Source organism: Cyprinus carpio, chromosome B19 (assembly GCF_018340385.1).
Source record: "Cyprinus carpio isolate SPL01 chromosome B19, ASM1834038v1, whole genome shotgun sequence".
Classification (NCBI taxonomy): domain Eukaryota; kingdom Metazoa; phylum Chordata; class Actinopteri; order Cypriniformes; family Cyprinidae; genus Cyprinus; species Cyprinus carpio.
Genome location: NC_056615.1, coordinates 16,791,695 through 16,813,470, shown reverse-complemented (window position 1 = coordinate 16,813,470; position 21,776 = coordinate 16,791,695). Strand labels below are relative to the sequence as shown.

At 36.8% G+C, this 21,776-nt stretch overlaps 1 protein-coding gene across 2 annotated transcripts; it reads right to left on the bottom strand.

The window, feature by feature from the left end:
* Nucleotides 1-330: 330 nt before the first annotated feature.
* On the bottom strand, nt 331-20,450 carry LOC109094685 (mediator of RNA polymerase II transcription subunit 30). Of its 2 annotated transcripts, none has more exons than XM_019108399.2 (6): nt 20,314-20,435; nt 20,079-20,214; nt 19,482-19,719; nt 19,240-19,398; nt 12,267-12,374; nt 331-884 (listed from the first exon to the last, which is right to left on the bottom strand). In XM_019108399.2, the coding sequence occupies exons 3-6, from the start codon at nt 19,632-19,634 to the stop codon at nt 789-791; spliced, it is 516 nt and encodes a 171-aa protein (XP_018963944.1). In that variant the 5' UTR covers nt 19,635-19,719; nt 20,079-20,214; nt 20,314-20,435; the 3' UTR covers nt 331-788. The 2 variants fall into 2 exon arrangements, with proteins under 2 accessions (XP_018963944.1, XP_042601167.1); XM_042745233.1 differs by lacking the exon at nt 331-884 and adding an exon at nt 8,650-8,953 and having other exon boundaries at nt 20,314-20,450.
* Nucleotides 20,451-21,776: the final 1,326 nt, after the last annotated feature.

The following is a 21,776-nucleotide window of genomic DNA, read 5'->3' as shown; positions in this document are numbered from 1 at the left end:
TACAAAACAGATTTCAGTACATCAGTAGGTTGGTATATTAACATTAGGTAATGAAATTATGGTATTTAAATACATTTAAGTTAAAACCGTAAAACGTTGCTACCGTATTTTTTTATGTAAAATATTGGCAACCACAGCTGCATTTTTTACTGTAAATTTTGCAGATTGTTCTTACAGTGTACATGCTGAAATTCAGCACTATTGATTGTGCGGATACTGTAGATGGCTGTGCTTTTTTAGGGGTTTTTTTTAAGGATGCTTTTATATCTAATACTAAAATCAGACCATTTGTTCTCACAACCACAAAAGTATGAAGCAGTCGAGACATACTGGTATAAGGTTTATACTTTATGGATATATTAACACCACACTGATATGCAATATGTTTCACACAAATTTTTTCTGTAAGTTATGATTGAGAACTAAGTTTAACAGTAAATAGGAGCTATCGCTCATGCAAAATATGAGGAATATACTTGCGTAAAAGGTTGATCTTAAAGCATATCTGAGTGAATGAGCAGACTTGCTCAGACCTCCTAATGTTCATCAGGTTGAAAATTGAATCCAAGTCAGCTGAACCAAATGGTATTTCAACCGTGTGTTATGAATGCAGCAGAATTTCTTCAGTTCAGTCCTCTTTTCGCTTCCTACCTTCTCTCAATTTTGTGCCTCGCTGCTCTTTCCTGCATCTATCTTACGTGTCCCGCTGAAAGCAGAGCTCATGAATGCAGCGAACACTGGCTCGGTATGTACAACACTGACTCTGTGTGTACACGCACATGTGTGTTTCAGCTCCTGACAGCCAGCATGGAGTTGATCTCCCAGATGAGGTTTCTGAGCTGGTCCATAATCATCTTTAGCTGCTGGTTCTTCTGTTTGAGTTTCTGTGATAAAAATGGAAATAAACATTTTCAGTTATTGAGCTGTTAATATGCAGCACTGCTGAGCAGAACGTCACTGACTTAAAATTTTTCAGTAGCATAACAGCTCAGCTATTTTCAAAATAGCAGGGTTTCTTTTCCTAACTACTACCTGTGTAGCATGACGAAACGCAGCATTATCTAATCTTATGCCACATAATATGTCATAATTTCAGTGTGCAGAGCTGTAAGCAGACTCACAGAACAGTGGAATCAATCGTATTCACTGTGTAGTGAATGTTTCCTATACCACACGGTCTGTAGCACCACAGCAACAGAAACTATATTTTACCTGAGACATTATTTAAATCTGACAGAATAACCACTGGATTATTTTGATTGTGCCCAGTCTTTGTTTTTGCATGTAACCTGCCAATAACACAAGATGAAATCATACAGTGCGACCAGTTTATTTCAGTTAATGAACAAATGCCTTTTAATGAATCAGTCATAAGACTCACAATCTCAAACTCTGGTTTGAGTCACACATCTTCAAAGAATTAGAGTTTTGTAATAAATATCATTAAATAGTATTAGTGCTATCAAACGATTAATAATTTAAACGATTAATTGCATCCAAAATAAAGGTTTTAGTTTAGTTCACATATGTGTGTGTACTGTGTATATTTATGTATATAAAAATACACACACATGCACATATATATTTAAGAGAAATGTTTTGTTTATATATTAAATATATTTATATATAATATAAATTATTTGAATATAAATATATACATGTAAATATTTTCTAAACATACTGTATATGTGTGTATTTACATACACATAATAAATATACATAGTACACATGTAAATTTATGTAAACAAAAACTTTTATTTTTGACTTTATTTAAAGATGAATATAATCTAAAAAAAGATGAAAATAACATTTAGATATTAATTTAGAAACCCATCTATGGAGCCCCGTTTCCACCACTGAATTAAAAAAAAAAGGCAATTCTGTTTTGAGTTTTTATGTCTCACAATTCAGACTTTTTTAATCACAATTCTGAAAAAGAAAAGTCTTAATTATGAGATATAAACTCACAATAGCAAGAAAAAATTATTAAGAGATTAAAAAGTCACAATTGCTTTTATTACTTCTTTTTCCATGGCAGAAACAAACAAACAAAAAAAACCCACTAAATTCTGAGGAAAAAAGTCAGAATTGCTGGATGTGAACTCAGAATTGAGAGAAAACAAGACACTAGGGCTTCTATACTCATCAGATGATTGTATAAGTTAATTCAGTGAAGAATTCATCACACTGATCCAAACAGGTAACTTAAGTTTCTTTTACCATGTAGCTGGAGATCATCACTGAAAAGCGATGCAGGAAGCACTGTTGCATACTGTAAATAATTAACATCACCATAAGTAGCCTTTTTGTTTAACTGCTTTATGCAAAGGACTATATACTTACATACTCAGAGACAGGTTTTTGATAATCACGTGTTTAACACACGTGACAGCAATTCAACACAAAAAGCAAGCCGATAAAGTCAAGATGTTTAGCTGTTTTTCAACCAAACTGAAAGGGGATAAATATGATTCGAGCCACTTTGCTGTATGATTGCTGGTGTTGTACTGAACACAGCAGGCTAGAAACAGCGAGAGGTTCTCTGGCCAAAAACACCTTGTTAAAGAAAATGGCTAGAGGAAAATGTCATTCAAACTGACACTCTTTATAACAGTTTTGTGCAGGAGAGCATCTCTGAAGCTTCATGGAGTTGGGCCACAGCAGAATAACAATGCGCTTATACCAGCCCACCTTGTGTCAATGGTACAAGCTGCTGGTGGTGTAATAGTACGGGAACTGTTTGCTTGGTGCACTACAGGCCTCTTAAATACAAACAGTGCTCTATTTAGATGCTGTAGTGTATGAGCATTGTTACTGATCTGTATCCCTATATAGCCACAGTCTACCCATTTGAAATGAATAGCCTACTTCCACTGGGACAATGCACCATGTCACAAAGCATTCATCATCTCCACCTTGTTCTATTGTGGGAATAGCTTGTGACTTCAGCTTGTTTCAATGGCAACACGGTCCCCTGATCTCAATCCAATAGAGCACCTTTGGGGTGAGCTGAAATGAGAAGTTCATGCAGCCTGTAAATGGGCAGAGACTGTGTGATTGTATTGAGTTAACCTGGCTAGAACCGCTGAGGAATTCTTCCTGCATGGTTTGCTGAATCCTTGCCACAAACAATTCAGACAGCTCTGGAGGCAAAGCAGTGTGCTGATCTGTACTACTCGGGTCTACCTAAAAATGGATAAACAGTATTTTGTTTTTATTTTAAAAATTAGTATCACATATCATTTAAAGGATATTTGCAGTTTTCTATGTTGGAGGAACGTTTAGCTGAACTGTAAAAAAGTTAAAGGTGATTAAAAATAGTATAAAAGAAATGCAATCATAGCACCTGAAATATACAATTTAATTTAATTGTATATATTGTAATATCAAGATGTTTATATTTAAATAGATGAAAATAACAATTGAAATTAACCATACATTTTAAAAAAAACAATAATATATATAAAAACATGTTTTGTTAAAAAAATTACAATTTTCATGAATATATAAAAACTGCTTAATTAATGACTATTTAACAAAAGTTTCTACAACTAATGTTAACCACAGACCTTGATTAACTCACAAATTGAAAATTGCCTTCAGTAAAATAATGTCAGCAATTCAAAATAAACACTATCATTTAACAGCTCGAGGTTGATAATATTTTTGTTTTTGAAAGTCTTCTATGCTCACTGAGGTTGAATTTATTTGATCAAAAATACAGCAAAAACAGTAATTTTGTGAAATTTGATATTTTTAAAATCTCTCTTTTATTATATTATGAAATCTGTGTAAAATGATTTTTTCAGCAGCCATTACTTCAGTCTTCAGTTTCACATGAGCCTTCGGAAAATAATTCGAATAACTTTTAACAGTCCGCTTGGAAACAAAGCCATTGTGATGCAAAACTCTCACATGGAAGGAAAAAATAAATAAAAAATGTACAACTGTGGCAATGAGCTATTTTGAAACAATGTAAAAGTCTTTATTGTAACTTTAATCAATTTAATGCATCCTTGCAATTAAAAAAAAAAAAAAAACTTAGCCCAAACTTTTAAGCCTATAGCCTTAATATCTATTACCTTGTTGCACAAAAGTTCACACCCCAAAATTTTTAAATGACAGCATATAGGCTTAATATCTATAACCTGATTGCACAAAAGTTCACACACAATAAAACTGACGACATAATACATTTTAGGCAAATTGCTCACGGCAGGCAATGATGCTTTAAAGAGGATGAACTTAGAGATGTAACTTCTCTAAGACAGTCAACCTACGAGGAAAAATCAGAGCTCCAGCAACAGGCCTGGCGGGATCAGCAGTAAGAGATGACCCTGGTGAGCTGAACTCCTGTGTAGCACCATTAAGACACAATAAAGACAATGATCGCTTCTTCCTTTCCTAGCAGGGTCAACCTGGATCATGAGTGCTCCAGGAACACTGACAGGAAGAGAGTCTGAGGCACTTGTTGTCAAGCACTGAAACAGGAGTCCTGAGGCAAGCTCAGAGGACACAAGTCTCTCATAGAGCAGAGAGGTACAGTCTCACTTGATCATGATTCTCAGCACAGATGTTAACTGTGATAAAGGGCTCTCATCATCCCACTGGCTTTCAGTGTTTAAGCAGGAGCTTTCAGATGTTAGCATGAAGGCAACTGCTTGGTGGCAGCTCAGCTCTCATGACAAAGTTGCTTCTTCTTATTGAGCACTGAAAGCCACTCCGGGCTGCTTAATAAATGTGAAGTCAATGTGACCTGAAGTCTAAAAACCTACACACTTGCATTTTAGAATGTACTTGTGCAGTGATGTTCTGACTAATAAAGGAACAGTTCACCCAGAAATATACTTATTTACTCACTGCCATGTCATTCCTTTTAGCCTACAGAATGACAGTCAATGGGAGCCAAAACAACAATTGACTTTCATTGACATTTTCATAACATGTCTCTTTAAAAAAGAAAGTCATATAGGTTTGGAATGGCATGAGGGTGAATAAATGATGATAGAATTAAATTTTTTTTATTAACTTCCTTTTAGTACTGCTAATTATCATTAACAATAATAAGTGATATTTAGGGACTATTTGAATTTTGTAAATTGTGGCTCTGATTGTAAAGACAATCAGAAGAGAAAAACTGCATTTACTTTTTCAGATCATTCAGTCCTAGGCACAAACATGGTGTCTCATTTCGCCTCTCCCTTCATCTAAACCTCTTACCTCATCAACTCACTATGAGATCAAAGCAGCCGTCCTCGATAATGTGCGCAAAGGGAAGAGTTTTAGATCAAATGCGGACTTATTAAAATTCAGGTTTGTTCAAATGTGCTATGTTTTACACTGACTGACAGCTGGATGACGTGCTTGCACCAGTGCAAAGAAAAATTTGTGTTCATTCATTGGCACCCAAAACTGTGAGAAGCACAAATTAGTCTCTGAGGTCTGAATGGATTAAAAAAGGTCTAAAACAACACAGCTATTGAGAAGTGTGGCTTAAATACCAGTTAGAACATGTTTCTTGCAGAGACTGATCAAAGTGAAACAATTTTAAACTAAGAAAATTCAAATAGAATAAAATACAATGCAGAAATTGTCCGTAGAACAAGCCTTTATTATAAAAACTGTGACCTTGGATTCCACATGGCTAATTCACCTCGTCTCTCTCGACTCGTTTCAGCATTTCTGCGCGCTGAGATTGAGCAGGAATTACTAGTGTAAGTGTCTGGGAGTGAAGCAAGGGGATTACACTGATTGAAGAGCGGGAAAGAATGTACCACCTCATTCTAATCCAGGTGACATCACAACATCTGTAATGCAACTATTGTGTTCTGCTTATTTAAAGACACACCTTATTCTTTCTCAAAACGTTGACTAGATTGAATCCAGAAGCGTCATTCCCATTCAGATCTCAAAAACACATGTCCCTTAAGATTTCTGAGCAAAGTGGATTTTGAATACAACTTCCAAAGCAAAATCGTTCTAATATTTGATAATTAAGTTGCAAGATTAGTAAATTGTGGCAGAAATCGCAATTTAAAATTTTGCCAATTGGGACCAACCTCTTTTGTTTTGAACTGAAAATTCTGCCATCATTTGCTTACCCTTGTGTAACACTTTTTAGTGTTTAACAGTAAGTTATTTATATACAGTATATATGGGCTGCAACAAATTATTATTTCAATAATCGATTAATCTAACAATTAATAGTACGATTAATCGACTGTCAATTATTCCAATGATTAATCAGTAGACTTTGACTGATTATTCAGCTTTTGCAATTAGTAAAAATATTGAGCTATACATATTCTAACAAATAAATAAAGGTAATCACTTCAGCTTTTGAAAATCATATTATGTAAGTACAATTATTATACAATTAATTTATACAACTAAATGTGTGACCCTAAAAAAACAAAACCAGTCTTAAGTCGCTGGGGTATATTTGTTGCAATAGCCAAAAATAGATTGTATGGGTCAAAATTATTGATTTTTCTTTTATGCCAAAAATCATTGGGGTAATAAGTAAAGATCATGTTCCGTGAAGATATTTAGTACATTTCCTACTGTAAATATATTAAAACTTAATTTTTGATTAGTAATATACATTGCTAAGAACTTCATTAGAACAAATTACAGGCAATTTTCTCAATATTTTGATTTTTTTGCACCCTCAGATTCCAAAATTTCAAATAGTTGTATCTTGGCCAAATATTGTCCTTTCCTAACAAACCATACAACAATGGAAAGCTTATTTATTCAGCTTTCAGATGATGTATAAATCTATTTCTCAAGCAATGTTTGTACATTTCCCTGAACAGATGTGAATGGCATTAGTCTTTTCTTTGAATTAGCATTATCTCTCCCATGTCGACTATCTTGTAGAGTAAATGATGTGGACAGTGTGTTCTTCTGGCATTAATGCTGCTGCTGAACATCCAAAAATTGAACTAGCTTCATCAGCTGTTTATTTTGATCAAAGCTGAAGCCAGATGGCCCCTCTGTGTGTTACATGAGAAGACTGCTGATGGCAAGAATGCAGTAAATGATGAGTGACAGAAATCTACAGAAAAAAACACTGAACAACTGCCCTTTAACAAAATTCCTTTAGACATGTTGACAATTCAAGCAGAAAAGATACCAAAGTCTTTGAAAGACAGCTTAAAATACAACTAGATGTTTACATTTTCTGAAAAAAAAAGTGGTGCTTGCTTGTGCAAGTCACCTACTGTACAGAACATGATGCTTGCTTATACAAAGACCTCCAACACTTTCTGAAGGACCCCTTAATAAAAATAGTCATTTCTAGAGTAACCTGCATTTATAAATGTAAATTAAACTAATTTATAAATTAAGTTTATATTTCTAAAATATCAATTCAATTAAATTTTAAATTAAATTAAATCAAATCAAAATTTATAAGAACACAGCCCACAGATATTCTGGTGGTTATACTGTTCAAATCCCTCTTTCAATGGACATCTATAGGCTTTTCACCAATTTTATCATCTGTATAGCTCTGATAACTTATAAAAAAAAATTGAAACATGCTTTTTAAAAAGTTGCATAATTTCACAAACTCATGTCTGTAGTAGCGCAAAGGGGTTGGTTCATAAGTACAGGTAACAGTAATAATGGTACTTGCTTTACCGTGCACCATAAATGAAAACCTGTAAACCTCTTTTCCAAATGCTCTCCGGAGTATAAGCAGCAGTAAAGAGAGACTGTGTGTGAAATGTCAAAGTATTGAAGGTTGTTTCCATTGATCACTGCTCTGCTCCCCAGCATTTTTCAATCTTGCAACACCAGGCTGCTGTCAGCCTGCAGTATTGATTTTGCTGTTTATTGTTACTTCGTTTACAGTGCTTGTATCAACCCTTCATGACCATTCCCTGCCCACTCCATCTGCGACTATAAACACAGATATGTACGTAGGCTGTATGCTGAATTTAATCTAAACCGATCTAGTTGCAAATGATCTCCTTTCCTCTCTCAAACGTCTCATTATTTTTGTTCCACTAGAGCAATTCATAAACAAGAACCTAAACTCAATTAAACACGCAATGTTCAGGTTGAAAAGTTCATCAGATCTTCAAAGCATTGTTTCGGTTTTGAGCTAAACAGTGCGCCATGTGTGAGCGCTGCGACTGGGACGAGTGGGAGTGAAAGGATTGATGGAGAAACGAAACAGAGAGGAACATAAGCCCCAACCCGATGTGATGAGACCGAGACGCCGGAGGAGGGAGGAGATCTCCATAGATCAGAGGTGAAGGACGAGAGGGATGAAAGAAAGATGCCACCCACTTAGGGAATGATTGATACAATGCAATGTATTAGAGAAACCACAGCATGTCAAATCATAATGCAAGCTAAAGTGATTTCATGTTATCAGTTTGTAATCCTTAAATAAGACAGTGCTGAATTTCAGAATTAAACAAGACATGTCCCTTCATATTTAGACTACTATATTCTTTAAAATATTGATTTTTCATGAATAATTAAGCATATCACCTTTCCCCAATTACCTATACAATATATATATATATATATATATATATATATATATATATATATATATATATATATATATATATATTAGTCCAGAGAGGACCGGTTTTATTATTGTAATGAGAATGAGATTATTTCGCATTTGGAGGGATTGCCTTTGGAATCTGACTAGTCAAAAAATATGCTTAATTTTCTTTATGCAAAAATACACAATGGTGCTAAAGACACTGTTAAAACAAGAGAAAGCTTTCTTTAAAGAAAGGATTGTGTGATTCCCAATCAGGCATGTCCCTGCATCCCTTTCTTACAGGCGTGCTCTTTCATCTCTTCTCAGACTGTCAGGGGTTTACTGCATCCGGCTCCAATGAGCGCTTCCCAGGCAGCATAAAGGAGAGATGAGCAATAGAAATCTTTCAGGGAAAGTGTAGCAGTAATTCCATTTTAAAGCCTAAAGTGAGAAAGATGTAATTTTAGCCTCTCCGGTCTTATGGTAGAAAAGAGAAAACTCTGGATTTGGCTGAGAAGACAAAAAGGGTTCATTTTTCAACTGAATCACATTCCCTCGTGGGTAGTAGGCCAAGAAAAGTACAAATACAAGACATATCAGGGCAGTGTCAGTTCGTATTTGAGCCCTGATTTATGGAGGGTGAATCTGTATAATCTGATCACTGATAATGCGAAGATATTTTAGTAACTTAAATATGGGCCTGTTTCTCACACAGAGCTATTAAATGGTATATTGAAGAGAAAATGAGGAAGAGTTAAGGATGTCAAAATGAAAGAAGATCCATAATACTATTTTCCTTTTTTTGTTGATTGGGTTTAAACCAACATTAGACTGTGAGACCTTCCAGACCTCGGGTGGCTTTAATTTGTTGTTTAAATGTTAACACAACCATCTGATGAAAAAAAAAAAACTAATTATTCGTACACTAGTACAAAGTAATAATAGGAAAACAAACAGCAATTGCTCAACCTTAAGCGCAATGAAGCGCTGCGAAATGTTTTCTATTTTCAGCGTGTCCCTTTTTTCCATGCCCTAAGCATGCTGGGCCTTCCTCCCTGACCCTGTGTGCACCAATTAAAAGGCCTCTAGCCGGTAAACCTGTTCTAATGGATGACATATGAACTGACTAATCATGTGGAGAATTGAGTGCCTCCTGCGAGCATGTGTGTGTGTGTGTGTACTGGGAGGACTGTCTCCTCTGAACCGCCTCATTATGATTCCGGCGTGTTTGTTTATCAGAGCACAGCTCCACCACGGCCCCTCAGCCCCAGCCCTGCTCCGGAGATAACGGTAAACGCCGTACAGCCACCTCCACTGCAGCCTCTGCCGTTGTTGATTATGCTCACGGTATCTGCCTTCGAAGAGGCCTACTTGAAATGACAAACATTCTCCTCTCACATTTCTCACTTTCTCATTTGAATGAAGAGGACAGACGGGGTAATTAACAGGGTATTAAAAAAACATTGAGAAGGGGGGGCGGGTGAGGAAGAAAGAGTGCAAAAGAGGGGGAGAAAAAAAAGGAGAGTGGTGGAGAATAAATGAGAGCAGCCGTCTCTCCAAGGCCTTCTTAATGGGCTGTGACATGAATTTATTAACAGTTAGAGCAGTGTTCAATCAAAGCGCCTGCCTGGATGAGTTGACAGTGCCTCGACTACAGTGGACCTTTGGATGGCCTCACACATCTGTGGGGCCTTAAGGGGCCCCAGGGACTCCCACACCAAAGCAGTTAGAGAGCCAAGAAGAAGGGAGGGATGACAGGCTTGCAGTAGATTATCCTCTTGAGTCAGATGATGCATATTTCGGACCTGCGTTTGTTTACACTAATGGCTTTTCTTGTGCTTGTTTCTGAAATTTCTGTGCGATTAAAATTCGATTACTCCTCTGAGATTTTGGCGATAGAAAAGTAAAGCCAAAATCGTTCTGTTATGCCACTAATGAAAGGTACAATAAAACTCTGCGGAACACATCCAAGATGTGTGAAGACAGATCGGTCATTGTGATGAAGGCCACTCTAGATTGCAGAAGCATTATTCAGCCTGGGCCCTGACAAACAGCAATTACCCCAATCGACAGATAACGAGAGCAGGGTGATCATTCAGTGACGGGTCGTCCCATAAAGCAGCGGGGCATTACCATACTCGTGCTATACATCTCTCCACCACTTCACCAACTTGTTGAAGCTCCAATAGTGATGAAGGATTCAGTAAATCAAGCCTGAGCTCCATTGGCACGGCAAACGGCGGCACTTAATCAACAGGACAATGGCATGACTCTATTAAAATGCGCAACCTAGCCTGCAATGGGATGAGTCAGAAAGACGGTCTCCATTATGTTTCAACAAACCGACCTGAGCGCTAATTTTCAATCATCCATGGCCTCATTACTTTCATGCATGCATCCATTTGCTCGTTCAAGCTGATGTCTATCTGGCAGTTCAACCATCAGTCCATTCATTACCATACCCTTTTTTGCATTTATCCGTCTATCTGTCCGTCCATCATCCTTCATACAGACAGACAGACAGACAGACAGACAGACAGACAGACAGATAGACAGACAGACAGACAGACAGACAGACAGACAGACAGACAGACAGACAGACAGACAGACAGACAGACAGACAGATAGATAGATAGATAGATAGATAGATAGATAGATAGATAGATAGATAGATAGATAGATAGATTTTATTTGTTCACTTGCATGTCATGTGATTATTAGCCAACATCAGAGATCCTTGAACATGCAAATGCTGCACAGGCTGATGATGGAGAGCTGTAACACATCTGCTCTCCACATTCTGATGCAACCTTGACCTCCCCTGAGTTTGACATCCTTCATTCCCCCAACATGATCGCCTCATTCAGCATGTTATTTGCAGCTGGCTATTTGGCCGGCGAAAAGCTCCAGGGCCCTTGTCACATGACCATTTCCATATCATTCATGAGCATGCTGCAGTTTTTAATAAGGCAGACTCAATGGCAGAGAGGGGCACAGAAAAAAATCTGATCATTTTGCTTTAACTGCAAGAAAGTAATGAAATCCTCGGTAGAGAGCCATCAGGTCGGTTTATAAATACTATGGCTTCATTATGCAATATCATTGCTTGCCAAGTCAAAGGAAACTGTAAACATATTCTAAACAAGGTCTCTACAGGCAGTGAAGTGGCCTGTTTTGGGTTTATATACTGTACAGTACACCTCAGTTTGTGGTCGGTAAGATTTTGGAAAATGTTTTTCAAAGATATCTCTCAGGCTGCATTTATTTAATCAAAAATACTCATTCTTATATGCTGATTTAGTGTTCAAGTGTTCATCTTTTTCATTATTATTATCAATGTTGGAAACAGTTGCTTAAATATTTTTGTGGAAACCATGATACGTTTTTTTTAGGATTCATTGATTAATAGAAAGTTCTACAACATTTTAACAACATTTATCTGAAATAATGTTTTGAAACAATGTAAAAGTGTTGTTTACCGTCAAAAGACTTTTGATCAACTTGATGCATCCTTGCTGAATACAAGTATTAATGTACAGATGTAGTTATATGTGTAGTTGCAGTGTGTATACACTGCCAACAATTCTGTATTTTGTATAAAATGTATTATTTTACCATTTGATTTAGGAGTGTTCCTTTGTCAGTGGATTTGATTCACAGAGAATGCATGACCTCATAAATGTATACCTTAAATAAAACATAATTTGCTTTGGATAAAAGCATCTGTCAAATGTCCAGAAAATAAGGTTCTAACCTTATTAACTTCCAGTACTTCTCTTCTCTCTTCACTGGCTGCACGGATTTGATTGGCCATTCGGTCATCCAGTTTAGAACTGTCATCCTCTACATAGGGGATGAGTTGCTGAAAAACAAGACAGAATAAAGTTACCACATAGTGACTTTTTGATTACTTCAATTAGTGTAATGCACTCATTTTTGTTTGGCACTGATGGCACCACAGTTCCAAGCCCTTCACTTCCAACTATCCGGAGGTGTAACGTCAAAAACAGCAGCCAGGAAAAATATAGAGCCCATTTCACACTTCAAAAAAAGAATCAGACTCCGGTAAAAGATCTACTAAATGTTGTTTTTTTATTTGTCTTTTAAAGCAATTTAAAGCATTTAAAGCAACTGCATGTAAGAGTATTTACCTTGAAACATCAGTTTCATAATCATTCTGATGGTACACTGACTTCTAATAAGTCGAACAGCTTCTGTTTCTTTCCCACACTCCTTTCCAAACAGCTGTTGTGGGAGTATGCAAGTTTGGTGAGTAGGTACAAAATTCAGCGAAAAGCGCAGATTGCTTTATGGCAGCAACAAATGCACATGTAGAGCTAGCCACTGTAATTACCACAGTGATATACATTCATTGGCCACGTTATTAGGTACACCTGTTCAACTGCTCATTCTCAGCCAATCACATGGCAGCAACTCAATGCAAAAGTCATAAAACCACATACAGTTGCTTTAACCTGAGAAACAATTAAAGAAATAATCTCCTTTAGCAAAATCTTTTAGCATTCATTCATCTACTTATTTTTCACTTTTTCTATCCAAAGGGTCTTGCAATCCTATTATTACAGGTACAGTCCCTCTGCAAAAACCTAAGGTTAAGTGCCCCCCCAATAATGTTTAAACCTGCAACCTTCAAGACACAAACCCAGATATTCAATCACTGAGTTACCACAAATCACAAGTCATTGTTGCAAGGGTTCAACAATCATACTATTTATTTTTAATGCTCAACAGTAGGTGAATGAGGCACCTTTCAAATCTCACCTGTATAAATCAGGGTCACTATAAGACACAAGTATTTGATTATTTACTTGCCAAGAGCAATCTGATGCCTTCCTGAAGAAACATCTTGGATTAAAAATGAATGAAAAGGATATGGTGGTATTTGTGAACAGAAACATGAGTTTTGATAGTTGGGTTATCTCTAGGCAGCTTAAAAGATGAGCGCCCTGAACTAAGGTTAAGCTGGGCCATTATCCAAAGCTGCATTTGAAAGCCTGAAAAATAATCACAAAAAGTATCCGAGGACAAAAACTACCACAGTCTGAATACAATTTTATGTAAACACTCACTGTGGTGACCTATTGTCTAAACAACACAAGAGCTTAAGAGCTGAGATTGTAAAGTTAAACAACCTGGTGAAGCCCCAGTAATGGATTGTTGCATAATTCAAAAGGCTTTCATTGCAACCCTTAACAGAGAAATCAACACCACCAGATCTTAGGTTTTAAATTTTGAAACATAACAGCCATCTCTGCTATTTTGCCTTAATAAATCACTACACAGGCACTGCCCTTTGGATTTAAAATGAAGTGGTTTGAATAATTCAGCTTTACAAATTGTCTGAGCCCTCTCAATAGCCTTGGACGAGGTTACAGTAAAAGCAGACCGTCGGATCCGCCCTCAAATAAATCTCATTCACCTTTGATATGACTTTGTTTGCCTCAATTTACTGCAGGACAATGGTTCAAATAGTTCTCCCCACATATGCTTTCTGAGATCCATAAAGTGTCTCATTCTTTTCTTGAGGTTCCATCATTCTGTGACCTTGCCAAACAGACAGCGGTCTCTGCTGGCACTGGATCATGATCTCCTCGCTGTAACATCACAGTGACACCTGCTGGTGTTCTGGATGAGCAATCAGTGTATGCCAGTAAAGAAAAACACCCTCATAGACAGCTGGTTTTATCATAATGGGCATAAAACCACTTTTAATTCTCTCATTAAAAATAGTTGCATTTAAATGTTGTTATTTTTATTAATAAAGCTCAGATTTGTACTGCTACACTATATTCAGACAGGAAAAACTTTCTTCAAGATTTCTGATGTTATTTGTGTCACTGACTATTATTGAGTTATGTGACAGCATATCATTAAAATGAAAAATAAACTAGAGGTAAATAACACATGAATAGTTAACAAGAAATATTTGTAGGAAGTTGACGTCCTGCGGTGTGATGTGCTACACTTCTTTTGAAACTATTTTAAAGGGGTCATATAATGCGATTTCAATTTTTCCTTTCTCTTTGGAGTGTTACAAGTTTTTTGCAATTTCAGTTTTTCTGTAAAGTTGCAAAGACTAAAGTCTCAAATCCAAAGAGATATTCTTTATAAAAGTTAAGAGTCAACCACGCCCCCCTAAAATGGCTCGTTCTAACATGCCCCCACATGTCTACGCCACGATGTGGGAAGATTTGAATAACGCCGCCCAAATGTTCACGCAAAGAAAGAAGGCGTATTCTCTCTGATGCCGCCGATGCCATGTCGTGGAGTCGCTGTGCGTTTTGTTGTGAAAGTGAAACTACTTTGCTTGGCCTTCCAAAAGAGGACACAACTAGAAATCAGTGGTTAAGTTGTATTTTAACACTGTTCCAGAACAGTCCAACCCAAATATTCAGATGTGTGCTGCGCATTTTATGCAGGATGAGGACTGTTTCCTGAACCAGCAGCCAGCAATGCGTCTGTGGCACAACGGCTGTTTCTATAAAGTTGGGCAGTTCAAACTTTGCAAAGACAGTCTGGCGCTTCTGACTCAAAGCCTGTAAGTACGTTTTTTTATTTATTTAAATAATTTGCCAATGATGATTCAAACGCGACTTTTGAGCAGTAGAGTAGGCTTGTTGTTTGTTGTTTCTCCGATCACAAATGCAGACATGGTTTTATGTTTACGCACCGCGATACGCAATGCAATGCGTAAAAAGACAATATAAGTCATTATAATCAGTAATTATGTCCCCACTGGATGCAACAAATGCCTCGTTTGTAATGGGTTTTATTTGTTTTGTCTCGTCTAGTGATGTCCGGATCGTGAAGGAATCTTTCTATTAAACCGGATCTTCTTAGTGAACCGGTCAAACCAGTTCACCAAATCTATCTGAATCGCTTGAAATGATTCGTGTCTCCAGTATGCACTAATCCACAAATTACTCAAGTTATTTGGTTTATAAACATGCCTTACACTCCTTCTGACATGAAATAAACCAATATCCAGAGTTATTCAGTTACTCCTAACAGTACATTGACTGAACTGCCAAAATAGAACCGATGATGGGATGTGCACAAGCAGAGCAGCTGGACTGAGTCTCGTGCTGCTGGCATGGGAGACAGCATAGTATGTTAAGGGACATAACATTTCCATCACACACTTGAGGCATTAAGCCAATCACAACACACTGTATAGCTGGCCAATCAGAGCATACCTCGCTTTTCAGAACGAAGAGCTTTGTAAAAATCAACGTGTTTCAGAAAGGCGGGGCATAGAGGAGAAACAATAATGTACATTATAGGGAAAATAATTCCCTTTAAATAGTATTTTGCTAATTTTTTTATTATGCATGCAGCTCATATTATGAGGCTTATTACAAAAATATTGGGGAAAATTTGTACTTTTAAGGCCATTTAAACTGTGAAGTCTAGTGATGCCTAAAAGGCAAAACGTGCAATGAAATTCCCTTATTCATATGCATTTTAAAACCTTGATAAAACATGTTATGCATTAACTACCCATTACAACTGATTATATTTTATAAATCTAAAGATCTTTACAACCGATAAAAAAGTCTGGGGTTACTTATTTTCAGCAGCCATTACTCCATTACTGATTTGGTGCTCAATAAACTTTTCTTTTTATTATTATTATAAATGCAACATAATATTTTTATGAAAATTGTGATACCTTTTTTTCTCAGAATTCTTCAAAGAAGGGAAAGTAAAAGAAAAAAGGCATTTATTTGAAATAGAAATATTTACTGTCACTTTTGATCAGTTTAATACGTCCTTGCCGAAAAGTATTAATTTCTTTAAAAAATATATATATTTCTGATCCCGAATTTGAAACAGTAGTGTAAGTCTGCCTTTCTCCCTTTTTATTATTTTTTTAGTAAAACTTTAACACAAAAACAGCATTGCAAAATGTAACCAATGTACAGCTTAAAAGATCTATAATTTCAGTAGGAACAGAAAAGTCAAGTCCCATATTCTAAATCACTCGTATTTCATGGGTCTGCGGTTCACAGAACAGACCTTACAGGCTTTAGGCTGTCACATGCCAGCAGAAAAGCAAGAAGGAAAAATCTGATCATATGAAATGCAAAGAAGGGAGAGAGAAAAGCCCCTGGCAGGTTTATCAAGAAAGTAAATGCAGCAAACCACAGGCGGGCGACTGGCCCAGCAGAGAGAGAAAAGACACAAGCCATAGCTCGAGGACTGATTTAATTAGCTTCATGCACTTTAAGTCCGACGACTTTTAGAAAAGATCAAGAACAAAAACAATCTCTGAACCAAACTCACATTGAATTTTAAAAGAAGTACCCACCTGTCGGCAGGAAGTGGAGTAAGAAAGAGCCTGCTAGTTAATATAACATGGACAACACATTACTCAAAGAAAGATGGGTGTGTTCTGCCAGCTGCCTGAAAACAATGATTCAGTGAGGTTCACTCGGGTTGATTACTTTGAGGGGACTGAAGTGGGTGGAAAAAGTGAGGTGGTAAATGAAATGACATTGCTATTTCGTTTGCGTTGTGCAGGAAATTCCACTGTTGGGAGCCGGTGATTGCCTGGATTGGAAAATGCTGACGTTAGGGACTTCGCCAGCTGTTCATTACAGAGTGCCGCAGCTAATTAGCCAGGTGATGAGGTAATGCCGCTGACTCCATTATAGCACTTCCTTTTTGGAAAGAAAGCGCAACAGGAGCTAAAGAGAACACCTGAAATCCAAACAGAAGAGGCCGAGCCAAAATAAATATCCTGTGAGCTCAGGGGCACTTCTGTTAATGAGAAGAAAAAACCTGAATTTCGACTCTCAAGGCTGTTGTTCATGCCCTCCAGTTAAAGCTACTGCAGATCTAATGACTTTATCCCACCGCTCTCTTCGATAAAAGAAAAAAGATTGCATGAATGATTGGCTTAAGTGACTCAACAGACCAGCTGTGCATTGGATCCAACTCTAAAGGGCTTAATTTGCTCTCATACACATTTGAGTCTTAATTCCTGAGGACCAAATTGTGTATAAATCACAGCAACACTTCATACATTTCATACCTGTGATTCATGAGTTCTTTGGTCTTTCATATCCTTTTTTCTCAATTTGAACATTATATTTTATTCCAGATGTTTCCAGAAGTCATTACAGCAGCGCTTCAGAAGATCTGAAAAACAAGCAAGCTCTTGCAGAGCTTGTTCTTTACAAGTGCAGACATGACGTCAATGAGCTCTTAGGGTGACCAAACTCAGTCAGTGGGAATCTCAGCTGGACTCAATCACTAGATCACTTCAATGCTAATAGGAAGCCAAGCTGACAATGTGATTCGAGGATGTTTCCTCTGCTGGAAATTGAAAGCTAGCGCTCACAAGGTGCACTAATTCAAACATTTGTAGGCGAATATAAGTTATGGGTGGACAGAATTTGCTGAAGTACAAGATCAAATGAATCCACTCTTAAATATTCACTCAAACTCCACTCTTAAAAGTTTTCAACCCCTCGTAATATAATTAATACTTTTGAGAAATGTGTTTAAAATGATGCACACACATAGGTTTCAATCATGTCAGTGGCCTAGAAAAAGCTGTTTTATTCTATGTAGGCCAGTGTTTCTCACCCTTTGTGATTCAAAGACCCCCCATGGTCCAAAAAAATATTCAAAAAATTATGTATTTTCCAGTTGTGCGTGATTTACTGGATAAGGAATAAAGACAAGGATTTTAAAATAATATTTTTACATTTTACTTTTTCCACTTAATACAATTTTTTTAACTAAAAAAAAAAAAAAAAATATATATATATATATATATATATATATATATATATATATATATATATATATATATATATATATATATATATATATATATATATATATATATTCAATGCTCATATAGTTTACCGATTTTATTTATTTACATGACCTGGTCTAGAAATCACTACGGTATATATGCAGGTTTTTCAAAAAGTTGTGTGCAAGATTTCACAAGATTGGCAAGTCAGCTTGTACAACATATGCAAAGTGTGTGGCTCAGTGCTTAGCAAAGACAGATTTTTGATGGAAACTCAAACAAACACTGTACTTGAATTTTGTTTTCAATACAAATAACTATTCTACAAGTTTACATGGGATATATTGTTACTACTTGGTTCTTCAAAGGAAAATAAAGGTTGTTAAGTGGGTGAAATATAAATAAATGTAAATAAAACAACTGCAGATGTAATGACTTTATGCCACTGCACTCTTCGATAAAAGAAAAGAGAAGGCATGAATGACTGGCTTTAACAACTCAACGCACCTGCTTAAATAAAGTAAATATCTTCATTTTAGGCCTACTTGTTTAAAAAAAAAAAAAAAAAAAAACTCAACCAACCCAAAAGGTGTAGCAAGTTCATTTCTTTTTTACTGTACACATTATCATTTGCTCTGTGTTACAGGAAAAACAAAAGCTTCAGCATCCAAGATCAACTTCTAATGGTAAACATTTCACAAAGGCAAATGTTCATTTTGATATCGGTATAAAGTCAAAGACCAATACTATACTGGCCATTAAACATAAAAGTTTTGCTTATTGCTTCTTTAAAATTTCTATTTTAACTATTGAAAATATTCAAGTCAAGATCAGTTTCATATTCAGAACCAAATGACTTAATATCATGAAAGAAGTGAAATGTAAGTCAGTTTCATAAAAACTAGACTGGAATGTGATAGAGAAAGCATAATCTCACCTCAGGAGGGACGGGGTCCAGACCAGCACAATTTTCATTGCATTTGTCATAGACAAGACGGAGCTTTCGGAAAAGAACAGAGAGCATCCGCAAGTGCTCCTGCAGTTTCCCCAACCGGTCCTGATGAGTGTTAGGATGATAGGTGACTCCGTTTGGCAGCTGAGTGAGAAGACAGGGAGAATAAGAATCATCGGGGTAAAGTCTTCACCTGTGGATGGATGCCTTTGAAGGGATGAACTTACCTGCATGTTTCTCAGCAGCTGAAAGATCTCCATGGTTCGTAGGACGATGTCCTGCACCGTCTCCTGTCCGATCCGACATAGCGAGGCTGTGTTCACATCCCGAGCTGCCTGAGCCGGTTGCCCAGGGAACTGGGCCAGAGGAGGGGTTGTCATGGGGACAGCGGGATGTGGGCACTTTTGGCTGGGTGGCTATTCAGTGGGACTTTGTGGCATGTCTGTTAACAATATATATGCATGTCTGTATAAGAGAGAGACAGAGAGGGAGAGAGTATTGACGTTACACCTAAAACACATAAACATAACAAACCATACATCACATTTTAGCATTATCTAATCAAACTATAAACATTGAATCAAAACAATAACCTGCAAAGGCAAAGGGAAATAACATAATCATAGTCGTAACAGCATAAACATTTTAAGATACAACAAAACATATTATTCAGCTCTACATTGAGCTACTATCATCAAAGCGTGAATGTCTAACGACACTGGACAAACAAAACCTAACGTGAAATAATCATAACGTGATATGTGACAGAAACACAGAAGATGTTATTCGTCTAAATATATGCAACATTAAAAGCGTTTAAATACCTTTTTCACTTTGTTAGTGTTGTTGACAAGACGTCATTTTCCCCCGTGCTGTGTTCTCGTCTGAGTCAGCCATCGCGAGATTTCACGAGAAGTCACCGTGCACCACAAATGCAAAGTGTGTGGCTCAGCCTCAGTGCTTAGCAAAGAAAGATTTTGAATGGAAACGGTAGATTTGTTCAAACAAATATCGTACTTAATTTTGTTTTTAATACAAATAGCTATTCTACGAGCTTACATGTGATATGAATGCGAGTATGCTTTTTAGATGAAGGTGCAGGGCGCCATCTAGCGTTAACTCAGCTACTATTGAGCCCAGTGGTGCCCAACCCTGTTCCTTTCTTTTACTGTCTATGGTTCCTGGAGAGCTACCTTCCTGCAAATAGGGTTGCCAACCGTTCTGGGGCTAACTGATTTACCACTGACTGATACAGCAGCAGCGCTGATCATTTAAGAATGATCCGATACGATGCCTGTCCTCATCCAATCACAGCCCCCTCTCACGCAGTGTACGTTAAGTGAATCAGAAATCGTAAATAAAACTGATCTAGGAAGGCTGCGGAAGCTGAAAGCTGTCTTTAATTGAAAGCATTTTCATGCATGTGTGTGTACGGTCACTTGTTTTTTTTTTTTTGTTTATACAAGCTTCGAAGCTTCGGTGTTGAACGTAACATCACTACTATCTATAGTCCTGCAATAACATTTGCATTAAATAAAACTGTGAAGCTGTATGTGTCTTACATCTAAAAAACTGTCAGTGCATTATTGGTAATTAAAAGACTAAAGTTGCATGATGATGTCAGATCATTGATTCAGGACAAAAACAAAAAACAAAGATGGACCTTCATACAGAATTTAAATTTAAACTAATTTAAATTTTTGATTTTAAACAACAACTGAAAAAGAATCAATGAGAACTTTTAACATCAGTCTGTCTCCCTGTGGTGACATCGATTTCACCTGAGTTCAAGTTTTGTAGACCCGCTCTTTTGCTTACATCTATTCATGGGCCTAATAATCCTACATATCCTTTTTCGAAATCAAAGAAGATGATTCCATATAATTTAAGGTAATTCAGGGTCTGTAGCTTTCAGAGATGCAGGTCTTTCACTGTGATCTTGTTACTCTCAGCAGAGAATATGCACGTACACACAACAGTCTGCTGTTTACTCTTCTTATTCATCGTGTTAAGACACGCAGGGACTCCCACTTTAAAAGGGCTTTTCTCTGTATATTTTGATTATTAGCTTGGCTTGATTTTCTATCCTTATCCAGTGGACTTATATAAGAGGATTAGACCATGAATGAGCAGGAGGAACAAAGAGATACAGTATTTCACTTAAAAGAGGATGAAAGCAAGAGAGCGAGAGATAGCAATGGCACAAATTAAACTGTGTGTTCTTTTGATGGGCATTCCTTTGAATAATACATTCAACAAAGGAATTAAAAGATGGACATTTGTGTAGAAACCTATTCTAGATTTGATTTAAATCTCTATTGAAGGTATCTGTGATGTAAGAATAAGAGAGTTTGTTTGTTAGTAAGTTACATCAAAACACGCATACAAAAAAGTTTTAATATGGTCTGAGAAAGTCATCTGATCATCAATCATAACTCCAAGGTTTCTGGGTGTTATTAAAGGAGTTATGGTTATGGTTGACCTTGAAGCAGCGTTTTCCAATTTCAGTCCTCACAGAGCAG